At 44.4% G+C, this 24,898-nt stretch overlaps 1 protein-coding gene across 4 annotated transcripts in view; it reads right to left on the reverse strand.

The window, feature by feature from the left end:
• Nucleotides 1-24,597, reverse strand: part of cip2a (cellular inhibitor of PP2A) — a 39,517-nt gene extending 14,920 nt beyond the window's left edge. The window contains exons 1-9 of one of the 4 annotated variants that reach the window (XM_078409001.1): nucleotides 24,502-24,597; nucleotides 17,332-17,435; nucleotides 12,215-12,362; nucleotides 11,185-11,294; nucleotides 10,005-10,099; nucleotides 8,955-9,051; nucleotides 6,134-6,256; nucleotides 3,595-3,740; nucleotides 547-622 (exon numbers count right to left, since the gene is read on the reverse strand). In XM_078409001.1, coding sequence (XP_078265127.1) covers nucleotides 547-622; nucleotides 3,595-3,740; nucleotides 6,134-6,256; nucleotides 8,955-9,051; nucleotides 10,005-10,099; nucleotides 11,185-11,294; nucleotides 12,215-12,362; nucleotides 17,332-17,433 — 897 coding nt within the window. In that variant the 5' untranslated portion in view covers nucleotides 17,434-17,435; nucleotides 24,502-24,597. Of the gene's footprint in view, nucleotides 1-546; nucleotides 623-3,594; nucleotides 3,741-6,133; nucleotides 6,257-8,954; nucleotides 9,052-10,004; nucleotides 10,100-11,184; nucleotides 11,295-12,214; nucleotides 12,363-17,331; nucleotides 17,436-20,836; nucleotides 21,185-23,213; nucleotides 24,206-24,495 lie in introns of those variants that run through there. The other 3 variants (XM_078409003.1, XM_078409002.1, XM_078409004.1) reach the window with 3 other exon arrangements.
• Between the last annotated feature and the right edge of the window lie 301 nt (nucleotides 24,598-24,898).

The following is a 24,898-nucleotide window of genomic DNA, read 5'->3' on the forward strand; positions in this document are numbered from 1 at the left end:
GGTAAAGGTGAATGGACTGTTTACCATAATCTTCTGAGCATTAATAGTAGTCTCTTGGTTTTTGTAGTGCTTTTAAATGACTTGGATTTAAATATAGGAGCAACGATTAACAAGTTTGCCAGTGCACTAGGATTAGCAGTAGGATTATGCAGAATGAGGAAGGAACTTCAAAGCTGCAGGAAGGTTACACATACTGGGGCATTTAAAAATATTTGTTTTGTTGGACTCAAAATAAGTTTTGAAGCAGGCAACAGCAAATGGATTCGAAGTACAGACCAAACTCAAAATGCCACCTCAGGTCTTGCCCGAGAGTTACAAATATTTTTGAAACAAAGGAACAAGGTGAGAGGAAGGTACTAAATAAATGCATGTGCATGCACCATGTACTGATAAGACTCTGTCTTGGAGCCACTATTCATCAAATCCAAATAATTATTGTACTTCTTTGATTCCTTGGCTTCTGCTTAAAAAAGGAAAACAGTAGGTCTCCAAATTTACTATAAATGTTTATATTTGTGAAACATATATAAATTAAATATTGCATACCTTGGTTGCAGAATCTGAATCTTTACCACGAAGAAGACCCATCAGTTGACATAGGCATGTTTGGAAATGTTCATACCTAAGTTGAGAGAAAATAACTTGATCCATAAGTTTTTATTAAATATTCTCAGGTCTTAAATTAAAGTCACCAATTTATTTGGCACCTCTGCATTAGGAAAGTGACTTCCATACCATTATACTTCACTCCACTGGTATATAAAAGCTGGTAACGGAAAAGGAAGCTTTCTCATATGCAGGATACCATACCATTCCAGCAAATAAAGATGGCAATGTGCTTGGTCCATGTCTGATTATAGGTCAATTGCAAGAGAAAGCTATTGAGTTTAGGGAAGGAGTTTAGCCGTCACCAACTAAACATAGCACAAAAAGTAAGGAAATTTGTGTTTAGTAGATTATTTCTTTGTTGTAACAATGCTTCTTGGCAATAAATCTTATACCGTTGGAAAGCCTGTTTATTTCCCTTTTAAATGGTGCCACATTTGTAAGGAACATGCATTTGTGGGATGAGCAGCAGAGCTGAGTATGTGGGTTGCGCCCATGAAAAATCTGCCAAATCTTCTCTGCCAATGCCAAACAGCTTATTCTGCCATTGACTCTTGTTCGGTGTTATTTGGTGGATTGGATGATTGAAGTCTGAAGAAACAAGACATATTGGCAATTTAACAATTTATTAATTTAATAAACAGGAGCCTCAGTAGCGTGTGGAAGAACCATACACAGCCACAACAGCCTGGCACCTCCTCCTCCTCATGCTGGTCACCAGCCTGGTCACACACTGTTGTGGGATGGCATCCCATTCTTCAACCAGCATTTGTCGCAAGTCAGCCAACGTGGTTGTGTTGGTCACTCTGGCACGAACAGCACGCCCAAGCTGATCCCACAAGTGTTCAATGGGGTTGAGGTCAGGACTGCTGGCAGGCCATTCCATCCTCTCCACTCCCAAATTCTGGAGGTAGTCTCTGAGAAACCCTGCTCTGTGGGGGCGAGCATTGTCATCTTGGAGGATAGAGTTCGGTCCCAGACTGTGGAGATATGGGATTGCCACTGGTTGCAGAATCTCATCTCGATATCTCTCTGCATTGAGATTGCCTCCAATGATGACAAGCCTCGTTTTTCCAGTGAGGGAGATGCCGCCCCACACCATCACACTGCCTCCACCAAAAGATGTTACTCTATCGGTGCAGCAATCAGCATAGCGTTCTCCCCGTCTTCTCCACACTTTGACCCTATGATCCAACTGCCGTAGGCAGAATCTGGACTCATCGCTGAACATAACGTTCCTCCACATGTTCAGGTTCCAGTGCACGTGTTGCCGACACCAGTGCAAACGGGCCTGATGGTGAAGAGCAGTCATGGCAGGCCTCCTGGCAGCTCTATGAGACCGGAGATCGGCTGCGTGCAGTCTGTTCCGAATTGTCTGGGCAGAGAGCCGTCGGCCATATCGTCCTGCAAACCTTGACTGCAAATCTGTAGAAGACAGCCTACTGTTCCTAAGTGCTGACAGGGTGAGGAAACGGTCTTCTTCGGGTGTCGTCTTCTTGGGACGCCCACTTCGCGGCCTGTCTCTGACATCCCCTGTTATATGGAACTTGGCCTTCACTTTGGAGATGGTATTAGGGCTCACTCCAAATGATGCCGCAACTTGGTTTTGCGGAACACCAGCTTGAAGTTGCCCTATCGCACGGGCCCTATCCAGATCAGTCAAACGTGGCATGCCGATTCTTGGAGCAGACACCTACTGACCACTGTAGCAGGGCCCATGTTCACAGATGCTGCCAATCAGGTGCCAATCAGGCACCTGATTGTCAGCACCTGGGGGTACCAGAAGCTCAAAACAAGAGTCAATAGCAACAGCAGAATAAGCTGTTTGGCATTGGCAGAGAAGATTTGGCAAATTTTTCATGGGCGCAACCCATATACTCAGCTCTGCTGCTCATCCCACAAATGCATGTTCCTTACAAATGTGGCACCATTTAAAAGGGAAATAAACAGGCTTTCCAACGGTATAAGATTTATTGCCAAGAAGCATTGTTACAACAAAGAAATAATCTACCAAACACAAATTTCCTTACTTTTTGTGCTATGTTTATAAGGATTAGAACTCTACCAGCTTTGCTTAACTGCAAGAATGAAAGGAGGTTGGGATGAAAGACATTGATCGAATTTTAGAAAACCCAATAGAGGAAAAAAAATTAAAAAGAAAGACTCGGGTTTTCTTGGCCTCATTTATTTCACCATGAGCCAGAATTAAATCTCTATTCAAAGCTTCATGGAATAATCCAAGTTTCCATCGTACACTGATAATTCATGCTTCTTCATACTTTACATACTTAAGATGCTTTACATCTTACTAGTACAGAATATAAAATATAATTTCCGTCACCAACACAGACCAATTATGATTTATTCAGAGCACTGGAGGATTCATTAGCACCAACCGAGAAGTTCAGCAAAAGCTGAAAAGGGTGTAAATCGAACATCACTTCACACACAACCAATAATTTAGCTGTTGTGGATGAATCGTGATTGTTCTTCAGTCTTAAATAATACCAAGGTTGAAAAAATAAGTAGAAACAAGGAACTAAAGATGCCGGATTACAGAAATAAAACTGCTATCATTTTAAGAGATTAGGTTACCAGTATTAATATTAACTAATCTGTCAAGATTGTTCCTTCCTGTTTTAAAATTGTGGATCTGCAGTCATCAAGGGTGGAGCTAGACCTGGGAATTGAGGGCTATGGGGAACTGGCAGAGAAAAGTAATTGAGCCCAGCATAGAAGAGCCATGGTCATACTGACCAGCCGCAATCATATCGAATGTCGGGTAAGCTTGAGGGCCCAGTTGGCCTACTCCTGCTCCTATTATATTCTGTTGTGTTTTTATGGTTTATACTTTTGGTGGCTAATTATGTGTAAGTAGATCCAGTACCAATACTTTGGAGCTGCAGCCAAGATAATATAATATCATTTATTTCCTAACCAAAATTTACATTTATAATATTCATACAGCACTACCAAAGAATACTCTACCTTTGGAGGAAATCTGCAATCTTGGGATTCTTAAGGAGGTCCACCAGAAGATCTACAGCATATTTCCTGGTCAGTGTTCCATCTCCATTGACCAGAATATTAAATATAAGCTGGAAGGTCTGGTGGATGTTCTTGGCATGAAACAGCTGCATTTAAAATAAAATAAAACTATGAGAAAGAAATATCATCAAGATTTTTCATTCTATTCACAAATATCATACCAACAAAAACGTTGACTGGTCACATTGCAAGTAACTTGTAAAATTTATCTTAAAGGACTCCAGAACCTGGTATAACTCCAAACAGGTTCCATAAAATTTGCTGTGAAAATGTTGTTGCCCATACAAAGCAGACATTCTCCTTCAAAGCACAATTTCTACTTTCCAAGTTCACAGCTGAAGCACGGACTAGCAAAACCAAGCCCAAGGGATACCAATGTGAACAGACTGGCTTGAGTTTAACCATCACAAATTGCAGCAACCACCCCCCACCCCTTAACCTCAAGGAAAACATTAAAACATTCTTTGCCCTATTCACGCTAATTCCACTCAACACTTCCATCTTACCGTGTCTCTTTATTCCCATTCTGACAAAACCACCTATTAATTATTTGTACCCTCACATCCCGCTACTATTCTACCCCCCCCCCCCCTCCCCCCACCCCCATCCAATATCAGACCTTTGACCATCCATTCTCTGCAATGATCCAACACTTTCAATTTCTCCATCAGTTATTTCTCACGTACACTTTTCCTGGCTTCAGGCCCAGTACAAATTTCTATCCTCTCTCATCCCGAGTATTCCCCAGATACAAATGTGCATATCCGTGACACAGTCAGTTTAGCCATTCATTACCGTATCTGGCCAAACCACTTTCAACACAATCGGACCAGGGTTCTGTCAGAAGTACATAGTACCCAACTGTCAATAGTACATAGGCCCCAACGGGTACCCAGCTCACCACCACCTTTTTCAACTCTCAACTATGCGATTTAATTCAGGCTGATTGTCTAAAATCCAAATCATAACAATGCAAAACTCTTTCCCATTAAGCACTTGGAAAAGCAAAGCCATTACCCCACGCCTTCCATGCCCGGTTTGTTTTGTCTTTAACCTTGCCCAAACCTAAGTTTGGTCTTCAACCTTTCTACACTTTCTCTGATTATTTCCATCTCAGTGCTTTATCACACCTTAAGTTGAGCTTTTGGATAGGCCCCCTTCCACCTCTTATAATAGTGCTCTCTCTGCCGTTAAACAAAAATCTAACTTGATTATTCAAATCCTCTCTTTGCGGGTATCCACTCTTCCACCCTCCATCAGGCTACTCTCATCCAAACTTGCACCATCCGATGCTCACCTTTGTTGGAAGAATACATAGAATCATCGCCCCAATGCATTTTTTCTCCTTCTATTCTCAAATCCTCATGTCCTCAGCCCGGAAACTCGGATGTTTCACCACTGTGACTCAGCAATGAGTGACACAGCAGGCAGAAGACTGATAGCTCAAAGAATAGAGGGAATGCGTGCACCCTTTTCTGGAAGGGTCAACCCAGAAGAGAGATGTGCAATCCATGACTTTCGGGAAATCCTGGCTCACGTGTGGCTGCGCCTAACGGCTGCGGCTCTCTGGCAGTCTGTTTGTCTTTTTTTCTTTTTTTTGTTTGTGTCGGTGTTGGGATGGTTTTTGTTTCTGTTTTTGGCTGTGTATGTGTGGGGGTGGGTGTGGGGGAAACCTTTCTTTTATTAGGTCTCTTCCCCGGGGCGCAGCTCGGCCGCGGGGCCTTCCATCGCCCGCGGGGCCTTCCATCGCCCGGCGCGGCTCGGCCGCTGGACTTAACATCGCCGGCGCGGTTCGGCCGCGGGACCTAACAGTGCCCGGCGCGGCTCGGCCGCGGGGCCTTCCACCGCCTGGTACGGCCGCGGGACGGTTCAACGCTCGGTGCGGCTCGGCCGCGGGGCCTTCCATCGCCCGCGGAACGGTTCAGAGCCCGGCGCGGCCGCGGGGCCTTCCATCGCCCGGCGCGGCTCGGCTGCGGGACTTAACATCGCCGGCGCGGCTCGGCCGCGGGACGTTTCAGTGCCCGGTACGGCTTGGCTGCGGGACTTAGCAGCGGCCGTGGGGCCTTCCATCGCCCGGCGCGGCTCGGCCGCTGGACTTAACATCGCCCGGTGCGGCCGCGGGACGTTTCGGTGCCCGGTGCGGATCGGCCGCGGGGCCTTCCATCCCCTTGCGGGGGCTGTGCGTGTCGGTTGCCTCGGTAGGGGTCGAGCTGCCTGTCCGTGGGCGCGGGGGGAAAAGAGTGGAAGTTTTGTTGCCTCCATCACAGTGAGGGGGTGTTTGGAGTCACTGTGATGGATGTTTGTGTTGGGGTCGTGTGTCCTGTGTTCTTTTCTTTTTTTGCTGTGTCTTGTGACTGCTGAAATTTCGTTCGGTATTTATACCGAATGACAATAAAGTTCTGTTATGTTATATGACAATTCAAAACTGAAATGCAACTGAATCTCAAAATATTGAGCAACAGATTTTTTCAGGTCTTACCTTTTCTCCCACCTCTTCATTGAGAGTTAGACTTGATAGTATAGAAAGTGCAAAAACCACCACAGTTAAACTGCTGTGAGCTAAGAATTTAATAAGAGACCGATAAAACCCTTTTAAATGATTCTGTGGAAATGAACAAAAGAATTAAAAAATTCAAATTGTTATTTATTCTGCTGCTAATCAAGCACCACAAACTTCTTTCACCATCATTCTATTTTCAATTTTATGTTACTTTGAATATTTAATATCAAAATCTCACAAAAAGAAATGTCAATATTGATTCAAAATGCATCAACGCTTCGATTTAAAAAATGCCCGAGATACCCATGACATCGGGTATTATGCAAAATGTATTATTTGTGGAGATAGGTTCATGCACGCATTAAGAATCCGGTAGAAAAACATTGGCATTCTCAACAAATAAAAGATAAAATACATTAAAGAACACACAAATTTAACAATTTAGCTGTAAATTCACAGGGATAAACCAAAAAACACTGCTAATTAACAACAGAATTTTCATCAAAACATGTTGCCATATTCCATCAGGTAGTTGGGTAAGGTAATTCAAAGGGATCATTAAAACTAATCTCTCTATGTTAACAACAAAATGTTATTAACAAATTTCAAGAGAGAGTTAGATTTAGCTCTTAGGGCTAAGGGAATCAAAGGATATGGGGAAAGAGCCAGAACGGGCTACTGATTTTAATGGTCAGCCATGAGCATGTTGAATGGCGGTGCTGGCTCGAAAGGCCGATTGGCCTACTCCTGCACTTATTTTCTAATCTCATCTTTCCTGAAAAGGTTCATAATATTAGAATTTTGATCCAAAGACTTGAAGGTTCTACTATGGATCAGCTGCTTCAAAGGCTCAGTGAATTCTGGATTAAAGCACGAGGAAATAACACTGTAAAAATTAGCAGCACATGCATATACAATGGGATTTAATCAGTTCATGAACAATGGGAAAATCACCGTTTGGAGAGTGGATGAGGGTGAATAAAAGCATTGCTGCAAGAATTCCAATCTCCCGCCATGGTTTTATGGCTTTGCTTTCCTCGCAGCAGAAATAACAAAATGGCTAGAACAATTGATTCTGCTGTTGGAGGAGCAAATAACAAGAAAGTTAACGATAAGACCCAACATCAGAACATGTTGGGTTAATCTTTCTATTGTCAAACAGGATGCTGTGATCTAGCCAGTGGATGGATGCCAGTGAGTTATGCAAAAATCTAATAGTAGAATGCTTGCTCTGATTATCATGTAGGAGGACAATGATATTTACATTGGTATATATCTAAAAGCTACATATTGTTTTAAAAATCAAAAAAGCTGCAGATGTTTAACATCTGAAATAAAGACTGAAAAGATCATGGGACATGTCCAGCAGGCCCGGGGAGAATAATAAAAACTAAGGCATAAACATGGAAAACGCACTAGGTCAGGCATATATGTGGAAAGAGACACAGTTAATGTTTCAGATTAGGAATTCTACATCAGAAGAGATAAGCAAGTTAAGTTAGGGAGCTGCAAAGTTGGAGGACAATGATAGTTGGACTACAGAAATTCCACTAATATAATGAAATCATATGACAACTTAAGATCAGATTAAGCTACAAAGCTGTGTTACGTGTTGCTCATGTGGTTCTGGCCTACTTGGACTTGCCCAGCGGTTTAGACTATACAGGGTGGAAAAAGGATAGCAAGTAAAACAAAAAACAGGAAGAGCAAATTGTCTAACGTAGGAGAATTTAAGAGTCCAGAAACACCACCATTAACAACAAACACATTGCACAGGTCAAGAACAATGTGCTGGTAACTGTCCCTATACAGCCATTTCAACTCGTGCTATCAAAGACATTCTTTTTGGTCCACACATTGCTCCCTGACCATCTCTCCCACTAAAACAATAACATAGTTCTCCCTTTCGCAATTCTGATTAATTGTCTCAGACCCGTAACATCGACTGTTTCCCTTTCCACATATGCTGAGCTCTATTAGCATTTGCTCTTTTTATTCCAGGCTATGTATCTCACTCATTTATCATTTGAGGAGTCTAAAGAAGAAACAACTGACAACTGCTTTTATTTTGCTATGAAAATGCACAATAACAAGTACCAGTGTAGCAATCACCAAACAAGAGATTCCCATCATTAGATTCTAAACCATAAAATAATTCTTCACGTAAAGGCTGGTGGTTATCTGGAAGTATTCTGCAGGTGGTTATGCTTGCTTAAATGCTCAACATTGATCAGTAGTTGGTTTATTGGCCAGGATCATAAGAAATAGAATTGGAAGCATGCCCTTTGATCCCTGCTGTGCTAATCAATAATGAATTGCTTCATACCATATTCCCTCTACACTGAGGATCATCTTAGTGAACTTCATCTGAACTGATTCTAATAACATATCTTTCTTTAGAGGCCAAATCTACTCTCAGTACTCCACAGTCACACCAGTGTCCTGTACAGTTGTAGTAACAGTTAACTACTTTTATACTCCAATATTTTGAAATAAAACTGTGCATTCCATTAGCCTTCTCAATTCTTCACTGCACCGATCTGCTATGTGTCTGTGTTTTACGTTCAAGAATTCCTCCGCAAACACTTTGTGGTAAAAAAGACACAAAGTGCTTGAGTAACTCAGTGGGTCAGGCAGCATTTCAGACGAACATGGATAGGCGACATTTTGAGTCATGACCCATCTTCCTACCCACATTCGTCAGAGGTGCTGCCTGACCCGCTGAGTTACTCCTTCGCTTTGTGTCTTTTTTTGTAAATCGGCACCTGCATGATTAAACAGAAAAATAGAAATATCTTACCAATGATTTTATATAGGCCTGGACAGAAAGGTTGTGACGACAAAGGTTTGCCATCAATCCTAGACATGGTAAAGTAAGCTCATCTTCTGGGACTTGACTGTATTAAAATAAAATTCTATTTAATAACCCGCATAAAAGGAATATTATAAAGATAGTTTAAATTAAAGTGGCATTTAACTGACTGTAATAAGGAGTATAGAGATAACAAATAAATGTGATTTTGCATTTATATATTAATTTCACAAAACCCAAGACATCTTCAAGAGTATTACAATCACCTAGGCACTTTGAGTTCTCTTGATGTGATCAATATTGTACTGCAAGAATACACAACAGCTGAGAAATAATCTTGGAGGTGTATAAATTCCTGAGGGAAATAGGTGAATGCACAGTCTTTTACCCAGGGAAGGGGAAATCAAGGACCAGAGGATATATGTTTAAGGTGAGAAAGGAAAGATTTAATGGGAACCAGAGGTGGTGGGTATATGGAACAGGCTGCCAGAGAAGGTAATTGAGGCAGGTACAATAACAACATTTAAAAGACTCTTGGATAGGTGCATGGATAGGAAAGGTGTAGAGGATATGGGCCTACCGTGGGAAAATGATGGGCACTTGGGTTGGCATGGACGAGTTGGGCCTATTTCCGCTCTGTATGCCTCTGTGACTTAGCCAAAATGCTCATGGCATTTTTGAAAGATCAAATATCAGTTTGAGGAACCTATAACAGTAATATGGATCGGACAGAAAAGTTGATTGGATCAGCAGAGCACTAACCAGAGCAGTTAGATATACAGCAATTCGGTTACTGAAAGACATTCGGTATCAAGGAGGCAGTAATAAGAAATTGAAAATGGGGTATTAATAAATTAGTACATATAAGATGGAGGGCAAGTGTTCTCATAACTCAGCAATGCTATTTATTCAATGGAAAAACTTACCCTTCGTCTTAACGGAGGGAAAGTATTTCCGTAGTATAAATAATATAGGATAGAAAAATCAAAGCTTCTTAATTTATGAGAGTTCAGGTTCATAAAATTGTTACAAACTTACATATGTTTCACCAGAAATGCAATCAGTTCATCAATATTTGTACCACAATGAAAAACTCTGCTGTTGTAAGTTGTTTTCTGCAGAAGCTGCAGGCTCTGTTGAAAATGAGACATGGATTAATTATTTAATAACTAAATCTGCGCAATACACATAAACTTTAAAAATAATGACATATAAATATTTTGTGCTGCAAATTTAACATCATTATTTTTGAGATATGCCTAGCCACGGAACCTTGCTGGAAAAGTTATTATATTTATGACATTCACTTTAAAAAAAAAATCACATTCCTGAATTTTTCACTCAGCACCGGGGCTTTGGGAAGCCAGGAGGTGATTACACACCAAATAGTATAATCAAACTTGTGATCTGCTATTCCAGCCTAAGCCTGCAAGCCTGGTGAAGTTTTTAAGATCAATGATGACGGTAATGGTAGTAAATGTCAAAGATATGTAGATATTATTCTTGTTAGAAATTGTATTTACTGGCAATAGATGAGAACAAATGTTATTTATCATGTATGAACTCTTGGAGCTCAGGGTCCTGCTATTGACTGTACACTTTCTTCTTACACTCACCTCCCAAAGTGCAACACCTTATTAACTTGTCAAGATTAAAATCCATCATGCATTTCTCCACCCTTATATTCAAGTGATTTATATCCTGCTTTATCATTTGACAACTTCTCTTACTATCTACAACACTGCCAATTTTGTGCCATCTACACTAAGCGGCCCACCTATATTCTCACCCAAATTATTTGTATTTTAACACAAATTTGTTGGATTTTAATAGTTAAATATATTTGAATTCGATTTTATTTCATTCACCATGAGTGTTATAAAACCCGATTGCATGGAAATGAATGCAAACAACAACGTTGCCGGAATAATAACCCGATTAATGCTGGGCAAAATGGCTGGTTGTTCAATCAATTGCGAATGGTAGAGGACGATCAAACATTTTCACTCTTTCCCTTATCACAAAGGGAACATGTTAACAGAGCAGCTGAAGACCCAGCAGCACTGTGAGGACATTTGCTGCCTAAATTGCCGCAATGAAAGGCGAGATTTGATGACCACCTCAAGAGCAGGAAATAAATGGTGCCCTTGCAGTAATGACTAGCTAGGAATCCTTAAAAGAAAGTGCGAACAGCAGATTGCCAATTGCCGATACTTACTTGCAATACCACCTGCTCTTTGGGAGTTGTACTGTTTTGATGAACCACTGCTGCAAGCGCAGTGACGAGATTGTACGTATGCAATATTTCCCTGGTCTCACTGTCCGATGCTGCAACGGGGAAAGGGCAACAATGAAAAATGGATCCTCACTTAAAGTATAATATGGGCAACAATCAAAAAAGTCACTTCTGCAATTATAGGCACAAGAAATGATAATCTAGACATTGAACTAAACAAATACTTTACAAGATGCAATTTCTCAGAGATTGCACTCATGGCTCATCTTTACACACCTCTCAAGCCACAACAATCTAGCATTGGTTACTCCTTTATCCGAAAAGGATAGGAAGCATAAATGTATAGTGAGAAAAATTTAATATTAAAATAGTAAAAATATTAATTTCTTTAGAAAATAATATTAAGACTCAAATCGAGGAGCAATATGTCTAAAAGCACATTGTACAATTAAACAATTTGGAAAGTAAGTCTGCACTGTGATATGTGTTTAACTGAAAGTGACATTTTTAAACTTTAAAAAGTATTCAAGAAAGTTTGCGAGTGTCGCATTTTAATCTAAGAATTCAATGTCCATACACAAACAGATTCCCCCGTGTATTTTTGTATCTGGCTACATTTCTCTACATTTTTCAGCATTCCCAATTAAAATTGTTCAAAAAATTGCAGCAAGGAGTGCACAGTCTTTCTTAATAAATACCTTTTTAATCACAATTGTGTTTGAAAAATGTTTTGTGGAAAATGTTGAAAATAATAAGTATACCCAGATTTGCTCTTTACATTTCACATATCTGTACATAGAAAATAGGTGCAGGAGGCCATTCGGCCCTTTGAGCCAGCACCGCAAGTACACAACTGCAATTTTACTTGCAAGCAGGGAAGATTTGTGAAAATAAATCTCATTTTAAGTGCCAAGTCTAAAAAAGTATCAACTTACATTTCTGTGAAAATAAGTCATGAAAAATAAATAGATTATATTGAACAAGAACTTAACTGAGCAAAATAAAATAATACCTAATTGGGTGAGTAATCCTATAATTTTCAGAGTCAGGGTCACTTTTATGTTAGGATCACCAACAAGCTCCACAAGACTGTTCAGGCATTCACTTGGCAAACTTTGATTTGTTGCAAATACACGTACTGCTTTCATTCCACAAATTACCTAAAAAGAAAAAAATTCTAGATTTGTTTACCTGAACACATCTAGGTTATTTTTTCTGTCAAGTAGTTACAAAGTAACAACAATAGTCTTCTTAATTAAAATGCACAAAAAATTACACACAATGTTTGTTCTGTATTTACGGTATTATTCACTTGAATTGATTTTTCTAGTTCCAATCCAATCCAATCCAATAGAACTTTATTGTCATTCGGTACAAGTACCGAACAAAATTTCAGCAGTCACAAAACACAACAAAAAAAAGAAAAAAGTACACAGGACACACGACACACGACCCCAACACAAACATCCATCACAGTGAGTCCAAACACCCCCTCACTGTGATGGAAGGCAACAAAACTTCCACTCTCTTCCCCCCGCGCCCATACAGACATGGAGACTCAACAATAGTCTGTAGTCTGAGTTTTGGATCCAACATTAATTTTAATACATCACTGATTTACAAATTAAATGCAAATTTCTGAAATAATGCAAATTAATAGTACTTTAAAATATTAAGTTGAATACAAACTGTCATTGTAATGCAATTTGTATCCCTCTTGAAGGGGTCCTTAGGCCCAAGTCTAAATCCCTACATTCATTTTCATCCTGGCTGAAGACTTCAGTTCCAGCTTCAGTCCATCAAGTATAACCAACAAAAACAAAACACTATCAAAGACTGTGGCCAATTTCATGGAAGCAAATGGCAGGTGCATACAACAAAGAGATTTCTGCCGAAGAAACATTTTCACCCAGAGAGTTGTGAATTTGTGGAATTCTCTGCCACAGAAGGCAGTGGAGGCCAATTCACTGGATGAATTTAAAAGAGAATTAGATAGAGCTCTAGGGGCTAGTCGAATCAAGGGATATGGGGAGAAGGTAGGCATGAGTTACTGATTGTAGATGATCAGCCATGATCACAATGAATGGCGGTGCTGGCTAGAAGGGCCAAATGGCCTCTTCCTGCACCTATTTTCTATGTTACTTGCTTACCACCTACTGTTAATTATTTTGGCACCAAATCACAACTTTGGGTGCAGATCCAAAAACTGGTAATGATCTTCATGTGTCACACAAACGCTCAGTAAAGCTCTTAAATGACAAAAAAAAAGAGCTTTCAAATGGTGGACCCAATAAGATGATAGGTGATTGGATGCTTGACAACTAGGATCTTTATAAATAAAATCCAAACTTGGGAGTGTGATGTCAACAGCAGATTATTCGTTCACTGCTCAATGTAGCAGCTGGAATGCAGAGATATTTGCTAACGGACAGTGCAATGAAATGTGACAAGAACCCACCTGGGTTTGGAGATTAACCAAATCTCCTCAGTAAGACTATGAGGCAAATCTAGCTCTCATAGCCATGCCAGAGGAACCAAAGCACATCTAATGGGCAAAATAAATATGCAGGGCACGTTTAGAAACATAGAAAAATAGGTGCAGGAGTAGGCCATTCGGCCTTTCGAGCCAGCACCGCCATTCATTATGGCTGATCGTCTAAAATCACTACCCCGTTCCTTCTTTTTCCCCATATCCCTTGATACCTTTAGCTCGAAGAGCTAAATCTAACTCTCTCTTGAAAACATCCAGTGAATTGGCCTCCATTGCCTCCTGTGGCAGAGAATTCCACAGATTCACAACTCTCTGGGTGAAAAAGTTTTCCTCGTCTCAGTCCTAAATGGCCTACCCCTTATTTTTAAACTGTGGCCCCTGGTTCTGGACTCCCCCCAACATTGGGAACAATTTTCCTGCATCTAGCCTGTCCAATCCTCTAAGAATTTTATATGCTTCTATAAGATACCCTCTCATTCTTCCAAATTCCAGTGAATACAAGCCCAGTCGACCCATTCTTTCATCATATGTCAGTCCCGCCATCCTGGGAATTAACCTGGTGAACCTACACTGCACTCCCTCAATAGCAATAACGTCCTTCCTCAAATTAGGCAACCAAAATTGCACATAATACTCCAGATGTGGTCTTACCAGGCCCCTGTACAACTGCAGTAGAACCTCCTTGCACCTAAACTCAAATCCACTCGCAATGAAGGCCAACATGCCATTTGCTTTCTTCAGTGACTGATGTACAAGCACACCCAAGTCTCGTTGCACCTCCCCTTTTCCTAATCTGACACAATTCAGATAATAATCTGCCTTCCTGTTCTTGCCACCAAAGTGGATAACCTCACATTTATCCACATTATACTGCCATCTGCCATGCATCTGCCCACTCACCCAACCTATTCAAGTCACCCTGCAGCTTCATAGCATCCTCCTCACAGCTCACACTGCCACAGCTTTGTGTCATCCGCAGACTTCGAGATGTCACATTTAATTCCCTTGTCTAAATTGTTAATATTGTAAATAACTGGGGTCCCAGCACTGAGCCTTGCGGCATCCCACTACTCACTGCCTGCCATTCTGAAAAGGACCCGTTAATTCCTATTCTTTGCTTCCTGTCTGCTAACCAGTTCTTTATCCATGTCAATACCCTACCCCCCAATACCACATGCTCTAATTTTGCACACTAATCTCTTATGTGGGACTTTGTCAAAGGCTTTTTGAAAGTCCAGATACACCACATTCACTGGCTCTCCCTTATCCATTCTACTTGTAACATCCTCAAAAAATACCAGAAGATCAGTTAAACATGATTTCCCCATCATAAATCCATGCTGACTTTGACCGATGTCACTGCTTTCTAAATGCGCCGCTATAACATTTTAATAATCGACTCAATAAGATTTATTTATCTTTAATAATCGACTCAAGCATCTTCCCCACTCCCGATGGGGAAGGCTAACTGGTCTATAATTCTGTTTTCTCTCTCCCTCCTTTCTTAAAAAGTGGGGTTACATTAGCTACCCTCCAGTCCACAGGAACTGATCCTGATCTAGAGAACATTAGAAAATGATCACCAATGCATCCATGATTTCTAGGGCCACCTCGAGTACTCTAGGATGCAGACCATCAGGCCCTGGGAATTTATCTGCCTTCAGTCCCAACAGTTTACCAATCACTATTTCTTGACTAATGTGGATTCCCTTCAGTTCCTCCCTCTCAATAGATCCTCGGTCCCCTAGTATTTCTACGAGATTGTTTGTGTCTCCATTAGTGAAGACAGAACCAAAGTACTCGTTTAACTGTTCTGCCATTTCCTTGTTTCCCATTATAAATTCACCTGTCTCTGATTGTAAGGGACCTCCATTTGCCTTCACTAATCTTTTATTTTACATATCTCAAGGTCAAAGGTCAATTTATTGTCACATGTACCAATTAAGGTACAATGAAATTCAAATTACCATACAGCCATACAAAAAAAAAGCAACAAGATACACAACTACATAAGTCACATAAGCATCCACCCAGTGGATCCCCCACATTTCTCACTGTGATGGAAGGCAATAAAGTCCAACTTCTTCTTTTTTATTCTCCTGTGGTCGGGGCAGTCGAACCATCCGCAGTCCGGGCGTTCGAAGCTCCCGCAGCCAGCTGTTGAAGCTCCCGCAGCCGGCGATCGAAGCCCCCGCGTCAGGTCGATCGAAGTTCCCGCGATCGGGGCGGTCGAAGTTCCTACGGCTTGAATCTCCCAAAGTCAGTCTCTGACTAGAGACCGCGAGCTCCTCGATGTTGAAGTCCACAGGCTCCTACGATTGGAGTCCAGAGGTCAATCCCTGGCAAAGGGATTGTGAGCTCCGTGATGGTAAGTCCACAGGCTCCCGCGGTGGAGCTCCCAAAATCGGTCTCCAGCAAAGGCCGCCAACTCCTCGATGTTCGGCCACAGTGCGGACGGAGATACGATACGGGAAAAAAAAAATCGCATCTCCGTCGAGGTAAGAGATTAGATTCCCCCAAACCCCCCCCCCCCACATAAAACAAACTAAAGAACACTAAAAACATAATTTAACACATACAAACAAACAACAAAGAAGGAAGGGACAGACAGACTGTTGGCGAGGCAGCCATTGCTGGCGCCATCCGGTGGTTCTCTAAAGAAGCTTTTACAGTCAGTTTTTATATTCCCTGCCAATGCAAATACAAGTTTTGAGTTGGAATATATTTTTTCATCGTAATGCGTTTAAGCCACTTAAAATATATCAGGAGCACAAACAGTAGCTGACCAAAACAAATTTGCATATATTGTCAACTGATATTCTGGGACTTGTAATAATGCTCCGGTATCAACATCTGCGACTTCAATGTCCTCTGTAGGAAAGATAGGAATCAGTTGTATTTAGTTTATATAAATTCTTTCTTTACCCATATAGCTTAGTTTTGTCCATCGCCAGGTTTCAAACAACACAGAACTTAAGATATACCAGTGCTGGTTGGATAGTTAAAAGATATTATTCCCATTGGAACTATGGCCACTGGAGACAAAAGTGAGTGCAAATGGGAGTTTCTAAAAAAAATTCTCTCATGACAATCCTTCACAGAAATAATATCAGTCATGAGTGGCTATGTGCTTCTCAAATTCTTGATGGACCAAAAGTTTCTCGAAATGCATTTGTGACCTGGTTTGTGTAAAATTGATTGATTCAAAGCTAGAGTAGAAAGAATACTTTTTCTTTTCATCCCAACCCGCAAAGAGCAAAGGAAATTCAGTCTTAGAAGAATGGATGGCTTGGCTTAGTGCAGAGAGGCTGCATCTGCAACCATCATGACTGTGTAAAGGATTCCAGCCTGGCACAACGGTTAAACCCTGGGATACTGAAAAAGGCACCCATGAAATTCAGCTGAACCCAGATTATTAACAACTTTGTTGGAATTCAAGATTCAGCTACGTCCAACATAGAGTTTGGTTCAACGATGGTTCCTGTTAGCTGTGAGAGGTCAGAGCTCATGGGCCCAAGGGAGGCAGTGAGGGAGAGCAGCAGGCAGGAGGGGAGTGGGAGAGGAAGAGAAATAACCAGGCAGGAAAGCAAAATATCAAACTAGTAACATTTCTTTCATACGGTATGTGCTGTACTTACATCCAATTGCCTTTGTATTTGTAATGCATTGTTGTCAGATTTGGCATTTTTATATTGTGTGATAGCCAGCAACAGAGATTTCATGGAAGAAGTTAGATCCATTTCTAGGTAAAAAAGAGAAATTAAAGCAGATTTAGTGATAAAGAAACATTACATTTAAATTTTTTTTAAGGTCAGCACAATTTAAGGTCTGCATATTCTTTAAGATATTCAGGCACTTTAGGGCCACAAAGGCCATAAATACACACAAACGGCATTACAACTAAAGGCCAGATATTCGTCTTTCTTTCTTTTTTGTAGTTCCATGTACCAATTGAGGCTCTAATTTCATCTGCCTTACTTCTTTTACTTATTGCATTAAAGACGTACAAGTATGTAGGTTAATTGGCTGGGCAAAAGTAAAAATTGTCCCTAGTTGGTGTAGGATAGTGCTAGTGTGCGGGGATCGCTGGGCGGCGCGGACCCGGTGGGTCAAAGGGCTTGTATCTGTGCTGTATCTCTAAATCTAAATCTAAAAAATAAATCTAAAAAATAAATACATTTCAGATCATCACTACTGCCATATTCGTTATCTTGGCATGAACTCTTTTTGCTATTACACAGTATTAAAAAGCTGTGAACTAGGCAAGAAGAACAGCACAGTGGGGCAGTTGAGCTGCTGCCTCACGGCACCAGGGACCCGGGTTCCATCCTGACCTCGGGTGCTGTGGAGTTTGCACGTTCTCTCTGACTGCATGGGTTTCCTCCAGATGCTCCAGTCTCCACCCACATCCCAAAGACGCGCAAGATTGTAGGTTGATTAACCTCTGTAAATTGCCCCTCGTGTGCAGGGAGTGGATGAGAAAGTGGGATAAATAGAACTAGTATGGTCGGTGTGGACTCGGAGGTCCATGCTATATCACTAAACTAAATAGTAAACAGGCAAGAACCCGGCAAATTGGATGTTCAGTCACTCTACACCTCCACCCCCCAACAGGAAGGCCTTAAAGCCCTCCGCTTCTTCCTTGACTGCAGAACCATCCAATTTCCCTCTACTAACACTCTCCTCCACCAAGCAGAGCTGGTCCTAACCCTCAACAACTTCTCCTTCGACTCCTCCCATTTTCTCCAAATCAAGTGCGTAGCTATGGGCCCACATGGGCCCCAGCTATGCCTGCCTCTTTGTAGGAAACTTTGAACAATTCCTGTTCCAGGCGTACACTGGCCCTATCCCCGAACTCTATCTCCGTTACATTGACGACTGCATCGGTGCTACCTTCAGTACCCATGCAGAACTCATGGAATTCATTAACTTCACCACCAATTTCCATCCTGCACTCAAATTCACTTGGACCATCTCCGACACCTCCCTCCACTTTCTTGATTTCACCATTTCCATCACAGGAGATATGACTATCGACCGACATCTATTACAAACCCATTGACCCCCACAACTATCTCAACTACACTTCTTCCCACCCTATTTCCTGCAAAGACACTATCCCCTACTCCCAATTCCTCTGTCTATGCCGCATTTGTGCCCAAGATGAGGTGTTCCATACCAGAATATCCAAGATATCCTCATTCTTTAGGGAACGGGGGTTCCCCTCTCCCATCATAGATGAGGCCCTCATGTGTCTCCTTGGTACACCGCAGCTCCGCCCTTGCTTCCCTAGTCACAACAGAGACAGAGTACCTTGGCCCTTACCTTTCACCCCATCAGCCATCACATACATTTTCACCGGGATCCAACCATTAGTCACAGCTTCCCACCTTCACCCCTTTCCGCATTCTGCAGAGACCGTTCCCTCCGCAACTCCCCGGTTAACTCATCCCTTCCCGCCCAAACCACCCCCTTCCGAGGTACCTTCTCCTGCAACCAAAGGGGATGCAACACCCATCCCTAGAACTCCTCCCTCGACTCTATCCAGAAGACCCAAGGTCCTTTCAGGTTAGGCAGAGGTTCATTTGCACTTCCTCCAACCTCATCTACTGTATCTGCTGTTCAAGATGTGGACTCTTTTACAACGGCGAGACCAAACGAAGACTGGGCAATCGTTTCGCTGAACATCTTCACTCAGTCTGAACACCTTCGCTCAGTCTGCCCGGACCTACCAGATCACCTGGTTGCCAAGCACTTTATTTTGTCCGCTCCACTGCCAAACACTTTATTTCCCCTTCCCACCCTGACCTCTGTCCTAGGTCTCCTCCATTGTCAGAGGCTAAATGCAAATTGGAGAAAAGCATCTCATATTTTGCTTGGGCCACTTACAACCCAGTGGTATGAATATTGATTTCTCTAACTTCAATTAACCTCTGCATTACATCTCTGTCCATCCCTCCCCCACCCAAGTCGCACCAGCTTCTCGTTCTAACCTAGCAAACAGCTAACAAGGGCCTGTTTCCTTTATCATCGTTACAGTTTTGCATATCTTTAATTCATTTGTTCTATAATCCCTTGTTTGTTCTACATCCCTCATCGCTGTCTATCTCTCTCGTTTCCCTTTCCCCTGACTCTAGTGTGAAGAAGGACCTCGACAGGCCGTCACCCATTCCTAATGCCGAGAGATGTTGCTTGTCCCGCTGAGTTACTCCAGCATTTTGTGCCTATCTCTAGCAAATTACAGGCAGTTAACATTTGCAGAAGGGAAAGAAGCAATTTAAAAAGCCTGTACGCTATAGCTGAGTGGTTATTTGGGAACCAGCCGTTTTGAGGTGCTATGTTTGAGGCTTCAGTGAGAAGGCCGAGCTGTGACAAGGACCAGCAAGTAAAGGCTGGGTCTTTCCTGTTACCCCAATACTAACTTCAGAGTTTGAAATGGCAGTCAATAGAGTGGTTTGCTACTTCTATGAAATGTGGGTGATCAGGGAGAATGCAATTGCCCCGGACGAATACAATTGCAGGAAATAAGTCCAGTTTCAACTCCTCTCAGACCACATCAGCCATTCAGGAGCATGCAGGAGGCAGGAAATGGGAACAATAGCATGTCACACCATGGGCTCATGTGCTGGATATACGGGTGATCGACCGGAGAGAAAATCGGGAATCGCCTTTGGCTGTTTCTCTCCCTAACAAGTATGTCACTTTAGATGCCGCAGTGCAAGTGGCTTGTCAAGGGAAACCAATAGTAGCATGGCAATATGACTGGCTGCTGTACAGCAGAGAAGCTGGAAGTGTAGGCGAACTGCAGTGATGGGGATAATACAGTCAGAGGCAGAGACAGAATTTCTTTGGCGACAGGATGGTGTCTGGTCAAGAATGTCTCCGAGCAGGTACAGGTAATAATAATAATAATAATATATTTATTTTATATAGCGCCTTAACACATGCACAAAGCACTTTACAAATACAATTAACATAGAAACAAACAGACAAACAGACAAACTATCCTGACGGAAAAGCGGCAAATAATCAACGCCAGCGTCCTCTCACGTCAGGGTCCGGCAGTAGACATTAAAGAACACAAGACACACAGATACAATTTTTTACACAAAACAGCCATCACAGTGATTGCTCTAGGCATACCCTCACTCGTTCTTCTCCCGTGGCGCCACGAGGCGATCGAGGCTCCCAACCCCTTGAAGCCCCCACCGGGCGATGGAAAGTCCCAGGGTCGAGCCGAGCAGGCCGATGAAAGTCCTGAGCCCCCACCGGGCGATGGAAAATGCCGCGGCCGAGCCACGCAGGGCGATGAAAGTCCTGAGCCCCCACCGGGCGATGTAAAGTGCTGCGGCCGGGCCACGCAGGGCGATGAAGGGCCTGGGGGCGGTTTGATCGTGCCTCGTGCTTCGGGGCGGTCGAAGCTGCTACGGCTGGAGCTCCCAAAAGCCGGTCGCCAGCCAGGGACCTGCGAACTCCAGATGTTGCAGTCTGCAGGGCCCACGGCCGAAGCCTCCGAGATGGTAAGTCCAGGCCCTGCGACCGGAGTCTTCGAGGTCGATCCCAGCTGGAGGCCGCCGACTCCACGTTGTTAGGCCGTTGCGCGAACGGAGATACGACACGGTAAAAGTCGCATCTCCGTTGAGGAGGAGATTTAAAAAAAGGTTTCCCCCAACCCCCCCACCACCCCCCTACATACACAGAATTAAAAATAAAACAAAACGTACATTTAACATCAACAATGACAAAAAAACACACAAAAAAAACAGAGAGACTGCCGGTGAACCGCAGCTGCAGAACACAGCCACGCCCCTTCAGGTCATTCTGAAAAGGCACATTGAATAGCCAGAAGTTATAGTAGATATTGGTACCAACAATATAGACAGGATGAGATGTGTAGGAAAGAACTGCAGATGCTGGTTTAAATCAAAGGTAGACACAAAATACTGGAGTAACTCTCAGGAGAGAAGGAATGGGTGACGTTTCGGGTCAAGACCCTTCTTCAGACTGATGTCAGGGGAGTGGGCCGGACAGAGATAGAATGTAGTCAGAGACAGTAAGACTGGTGGGAGAACTGGAAAGGGAGAGGGGATGGAGAGAGAGCAGGAAAGCAAGGACTATTTGAAGTTAAAGTCAATGTTCATACCACTGGGGTGTAAGCTACCCAAGCAAAATATGTGTTGTTTTTCCAATTTGCGCTGGGCCTCACTCTGACAATGGAGGCCCAGGACAGAAAGGTCAGATTGGGAATGGAAGGGGGAATTAAAGTGCTGAGCAACTGGGAGATCAGATAGGTTACGGCGGACTGAGCAGAGGCGTTCAACAAAACGACCTCCGAGCCTGCACTTGGTCTCGCCAACATACAGGAGGCAGATAGACAGGATGGGAGATGAGGTCCTGGATTGTGAATATAGTAATTAGGCAGAAGGTTAAAAACCAAGATCTCCAGGGTGGACAGACGACGTTTCAGGTTGGAACCCTTCTTAAGACTGAACATCTAGAAGACAAAGTTCCCTAGTCAATCGGCCCCTACCACCACTTCAACTGTGGGTAATCTGGATCCACTGGGAGATCATGGAAAGCATAGATCTCTCTCTATATCTCAGGACATTTTATAAAGCATTGATTGCACCAGAACTGGAATAGTTTAGTTTACACTACCACACTACATACGATTGCAGAGGAAATTCATCAGTCTGAAGAAGGGTCTGGACACAAAACTCTTGTCTCGCCATTCCCTCCACAGATGCTGCCTGACATGTTGACTTCATCCAGCTTCGCGCGTTTGCTGTGAAATGTTCCCCCCTAGTTTCAGATCTTTGCCATCTCCACTCTTCCCAGAACCCACGTCCGCCGATTGACAGTGCGCTCCTTCAATATCCCCCGAAACGTCACCCATTCCTTCTCTCCAGAGATCCTGCCTGACGGGCTGAGTTACTCCAGCATTTTGTGTGTCTGTCCTTCTGATGACCGATGAATGCTCCCGTGTCCCTGCAACGGGAACCTCCATCCTGAAGCTTCTGCCTCTTTCTCACTGAGTAAAACCCAGTGAATTTATGCACCTGGTTGAGTCCTTCAATCTGACTCTTCACACCACGGGACCCACTCACAAGTTAGGCCATACTCTCGACCTAGTGTTATCGTCCGGATTCCCAATCTACAACATTGAAACTACTGAAGCCTGTCTATCGGACCACAGCGCTATCATTTTTGACGCATCTCTGCCTTTATCTCCCGCAAAATCTCATCTCCCTGTTCGCTACTCCCGCGACATAAATTCATTGACTGCCAGTAAATTCTCCGAGGCTCTCACAGCTGCCCCCAACATCTGCACTATTGAGGCACTAAACCAATTAGTGCCCTACCTGCACCAAAACACCATCCTGGAAAGATTCCAGTCAGGTTTCAGAGCCCACCACAGCACAGAGTCTACCTTGTTGAAGGTACACAACGACCTGCTTCTCGCCAACGTGGGTTGTTTTTAAATGTGCTCTACAAATAAAATTGACTTGACTTGACTTACTTTGGACCAGGAGCACGTCCGCCTACACGCAAACGCTTGGTTCTTTCTGCAGCGTTAAAGGCGAGTGGTTGCCGTGGGAGTGAAACTCACTGGTGAGTGTCTGCACCGGGTCAGGCCGGGCCGGGCCCCGCCACCAGCTACTGCCCGCTTGCCGCTGGCTATTCCCACTTCCCCGTTAACCACGAGTTGTTCGCCGCTCTTTGCTCGCCGATGGTTATCCCCGCTGTCTGACGGTCACTCCCCGCTGTCTGACGGTAACTCCCCGTTGTCTGATGGTCACTCCCCGTTGTCTGACGATCACTCCCCGTTATCCCTGCTGTCTGACGGTCACTCCCCGTTGTCTGACGGTCACCCCCGCTGTCTGACGGTCACTCCCTGTTATCCCCGCTGTCTGACGGTCTCTCCCCGCTGTCTGACGGTCACCCCCGCTGTCTGACGGTCACTCCCTGTTATCCCCGCTATCTGACGGTCAATTCCCGCTGTCTGATGGTCACTCCCCACGGTCTGACGGTCACTCGCCGTTATCCCCGCTGTCTGATGGTCACTCCCCACTGTCTGACGGTCACTCGCCGTAATCCCCGCTGTCTGATGGTCACTCCCCGCTGTCTGACGGTCACTCGCCGTAATCCCCGCTGTCTGATGGTCACTCCCCGCTGTCTGACGGTCACTCGCCGTAATCCCCGCTGTCTGATGGTCACTCCCCGCTGTCTGACGGTCACTCGCCGTTATCCCCGCTGTCTGATGGTCACTCCCCGCTGTCTGACGCTCACTCCCCGTTATCCCCGCTGTCTGATGGTCGCTCCCCGCTGTCTGACGGTCGCTCCCCGCTGTCTGACGGTCGCTCCCCGCTGTCTGACGGTCGCTCCCCGCTGTCTGACGGTCGCTCCCCGCTGTCTGACGGTCAGTCGCTGCTAAAAATGCCAGAGGATGTTTCGCGCTGAGGTTTGAACGGGCGCCGCTTCCACCCGCGGCGTTGGGGGGGGGGGGGGGGGGGAGGGAGGAGCCTCTCGGCCGGCAGCGGGCGGACTGGAGCCGGCCCGGTGCTCACTCCCCCGCCCCTCCACACCGGCCTCCCCCGGACGCACGGTGCCCCCTCCACACCCGTCCCGCCACCCTCGCCCGTGACGGTGACGGTGCAGGCGGCGGATGTCGGCGGCCACCCCCGCACCCAGTGAGCTCATCCAACGGCTCACCCCGCCTCGCCCCGCCCATCCCCAACACGGGAACGGCCCGGGCTCCGACTCACTTTCGCCGGCCCGATCCTCCCCTCTCCTCCCCTTACCGGTACCTGCAGCCCGCGGCCAGCGATCTCCTCACAGCCACGACCCTTCCCTCCCTCTCACGCAACGCCCATCACCATCTTGCCGGGCGCCGGTGGGACGCATGCGCAGTAGCGGGGACGGAGGAACAGGCCGGCAGTGCGCATGCATAGTAGCGGTGACCGGCTGCCCGTGCCGGCGATACGTATGCGCAAAACGTGGACCCGCCAGAGTGTGCCGGTAAAAAGCATGCGCAGCGGGTAGTGCCAGACTGGCGCGTGCGCATGAGGGAGTGCCGGCGCCCTGAGGTCACAATGACGACCGACGTTGCCCGAGGTTTCCTCTCCATGGAGGCTGCTCGACCTGCTGAGTCTTTGCACCATTTTTATGGGATCCTTTCGCAGTTGAAGTCGCGTTGGAGCATGC

The sequence above is a fragment of the Rhinoraja longicauda genome, chromosome 12, assembly GCF_053455715.1.
Source record: "Rhinoraja longicauda isolate Sanriku21f chromosome 12, sRhiLon1.1, whole genome shotgun sequence".
Taxonomy (NCBI): Eukaryota; Metazoa; Chordata; class Chondrichthyes; order Rajiformes; family Arhynchobatidae; genus Rhinoraja; species Rhinoraja longicauda.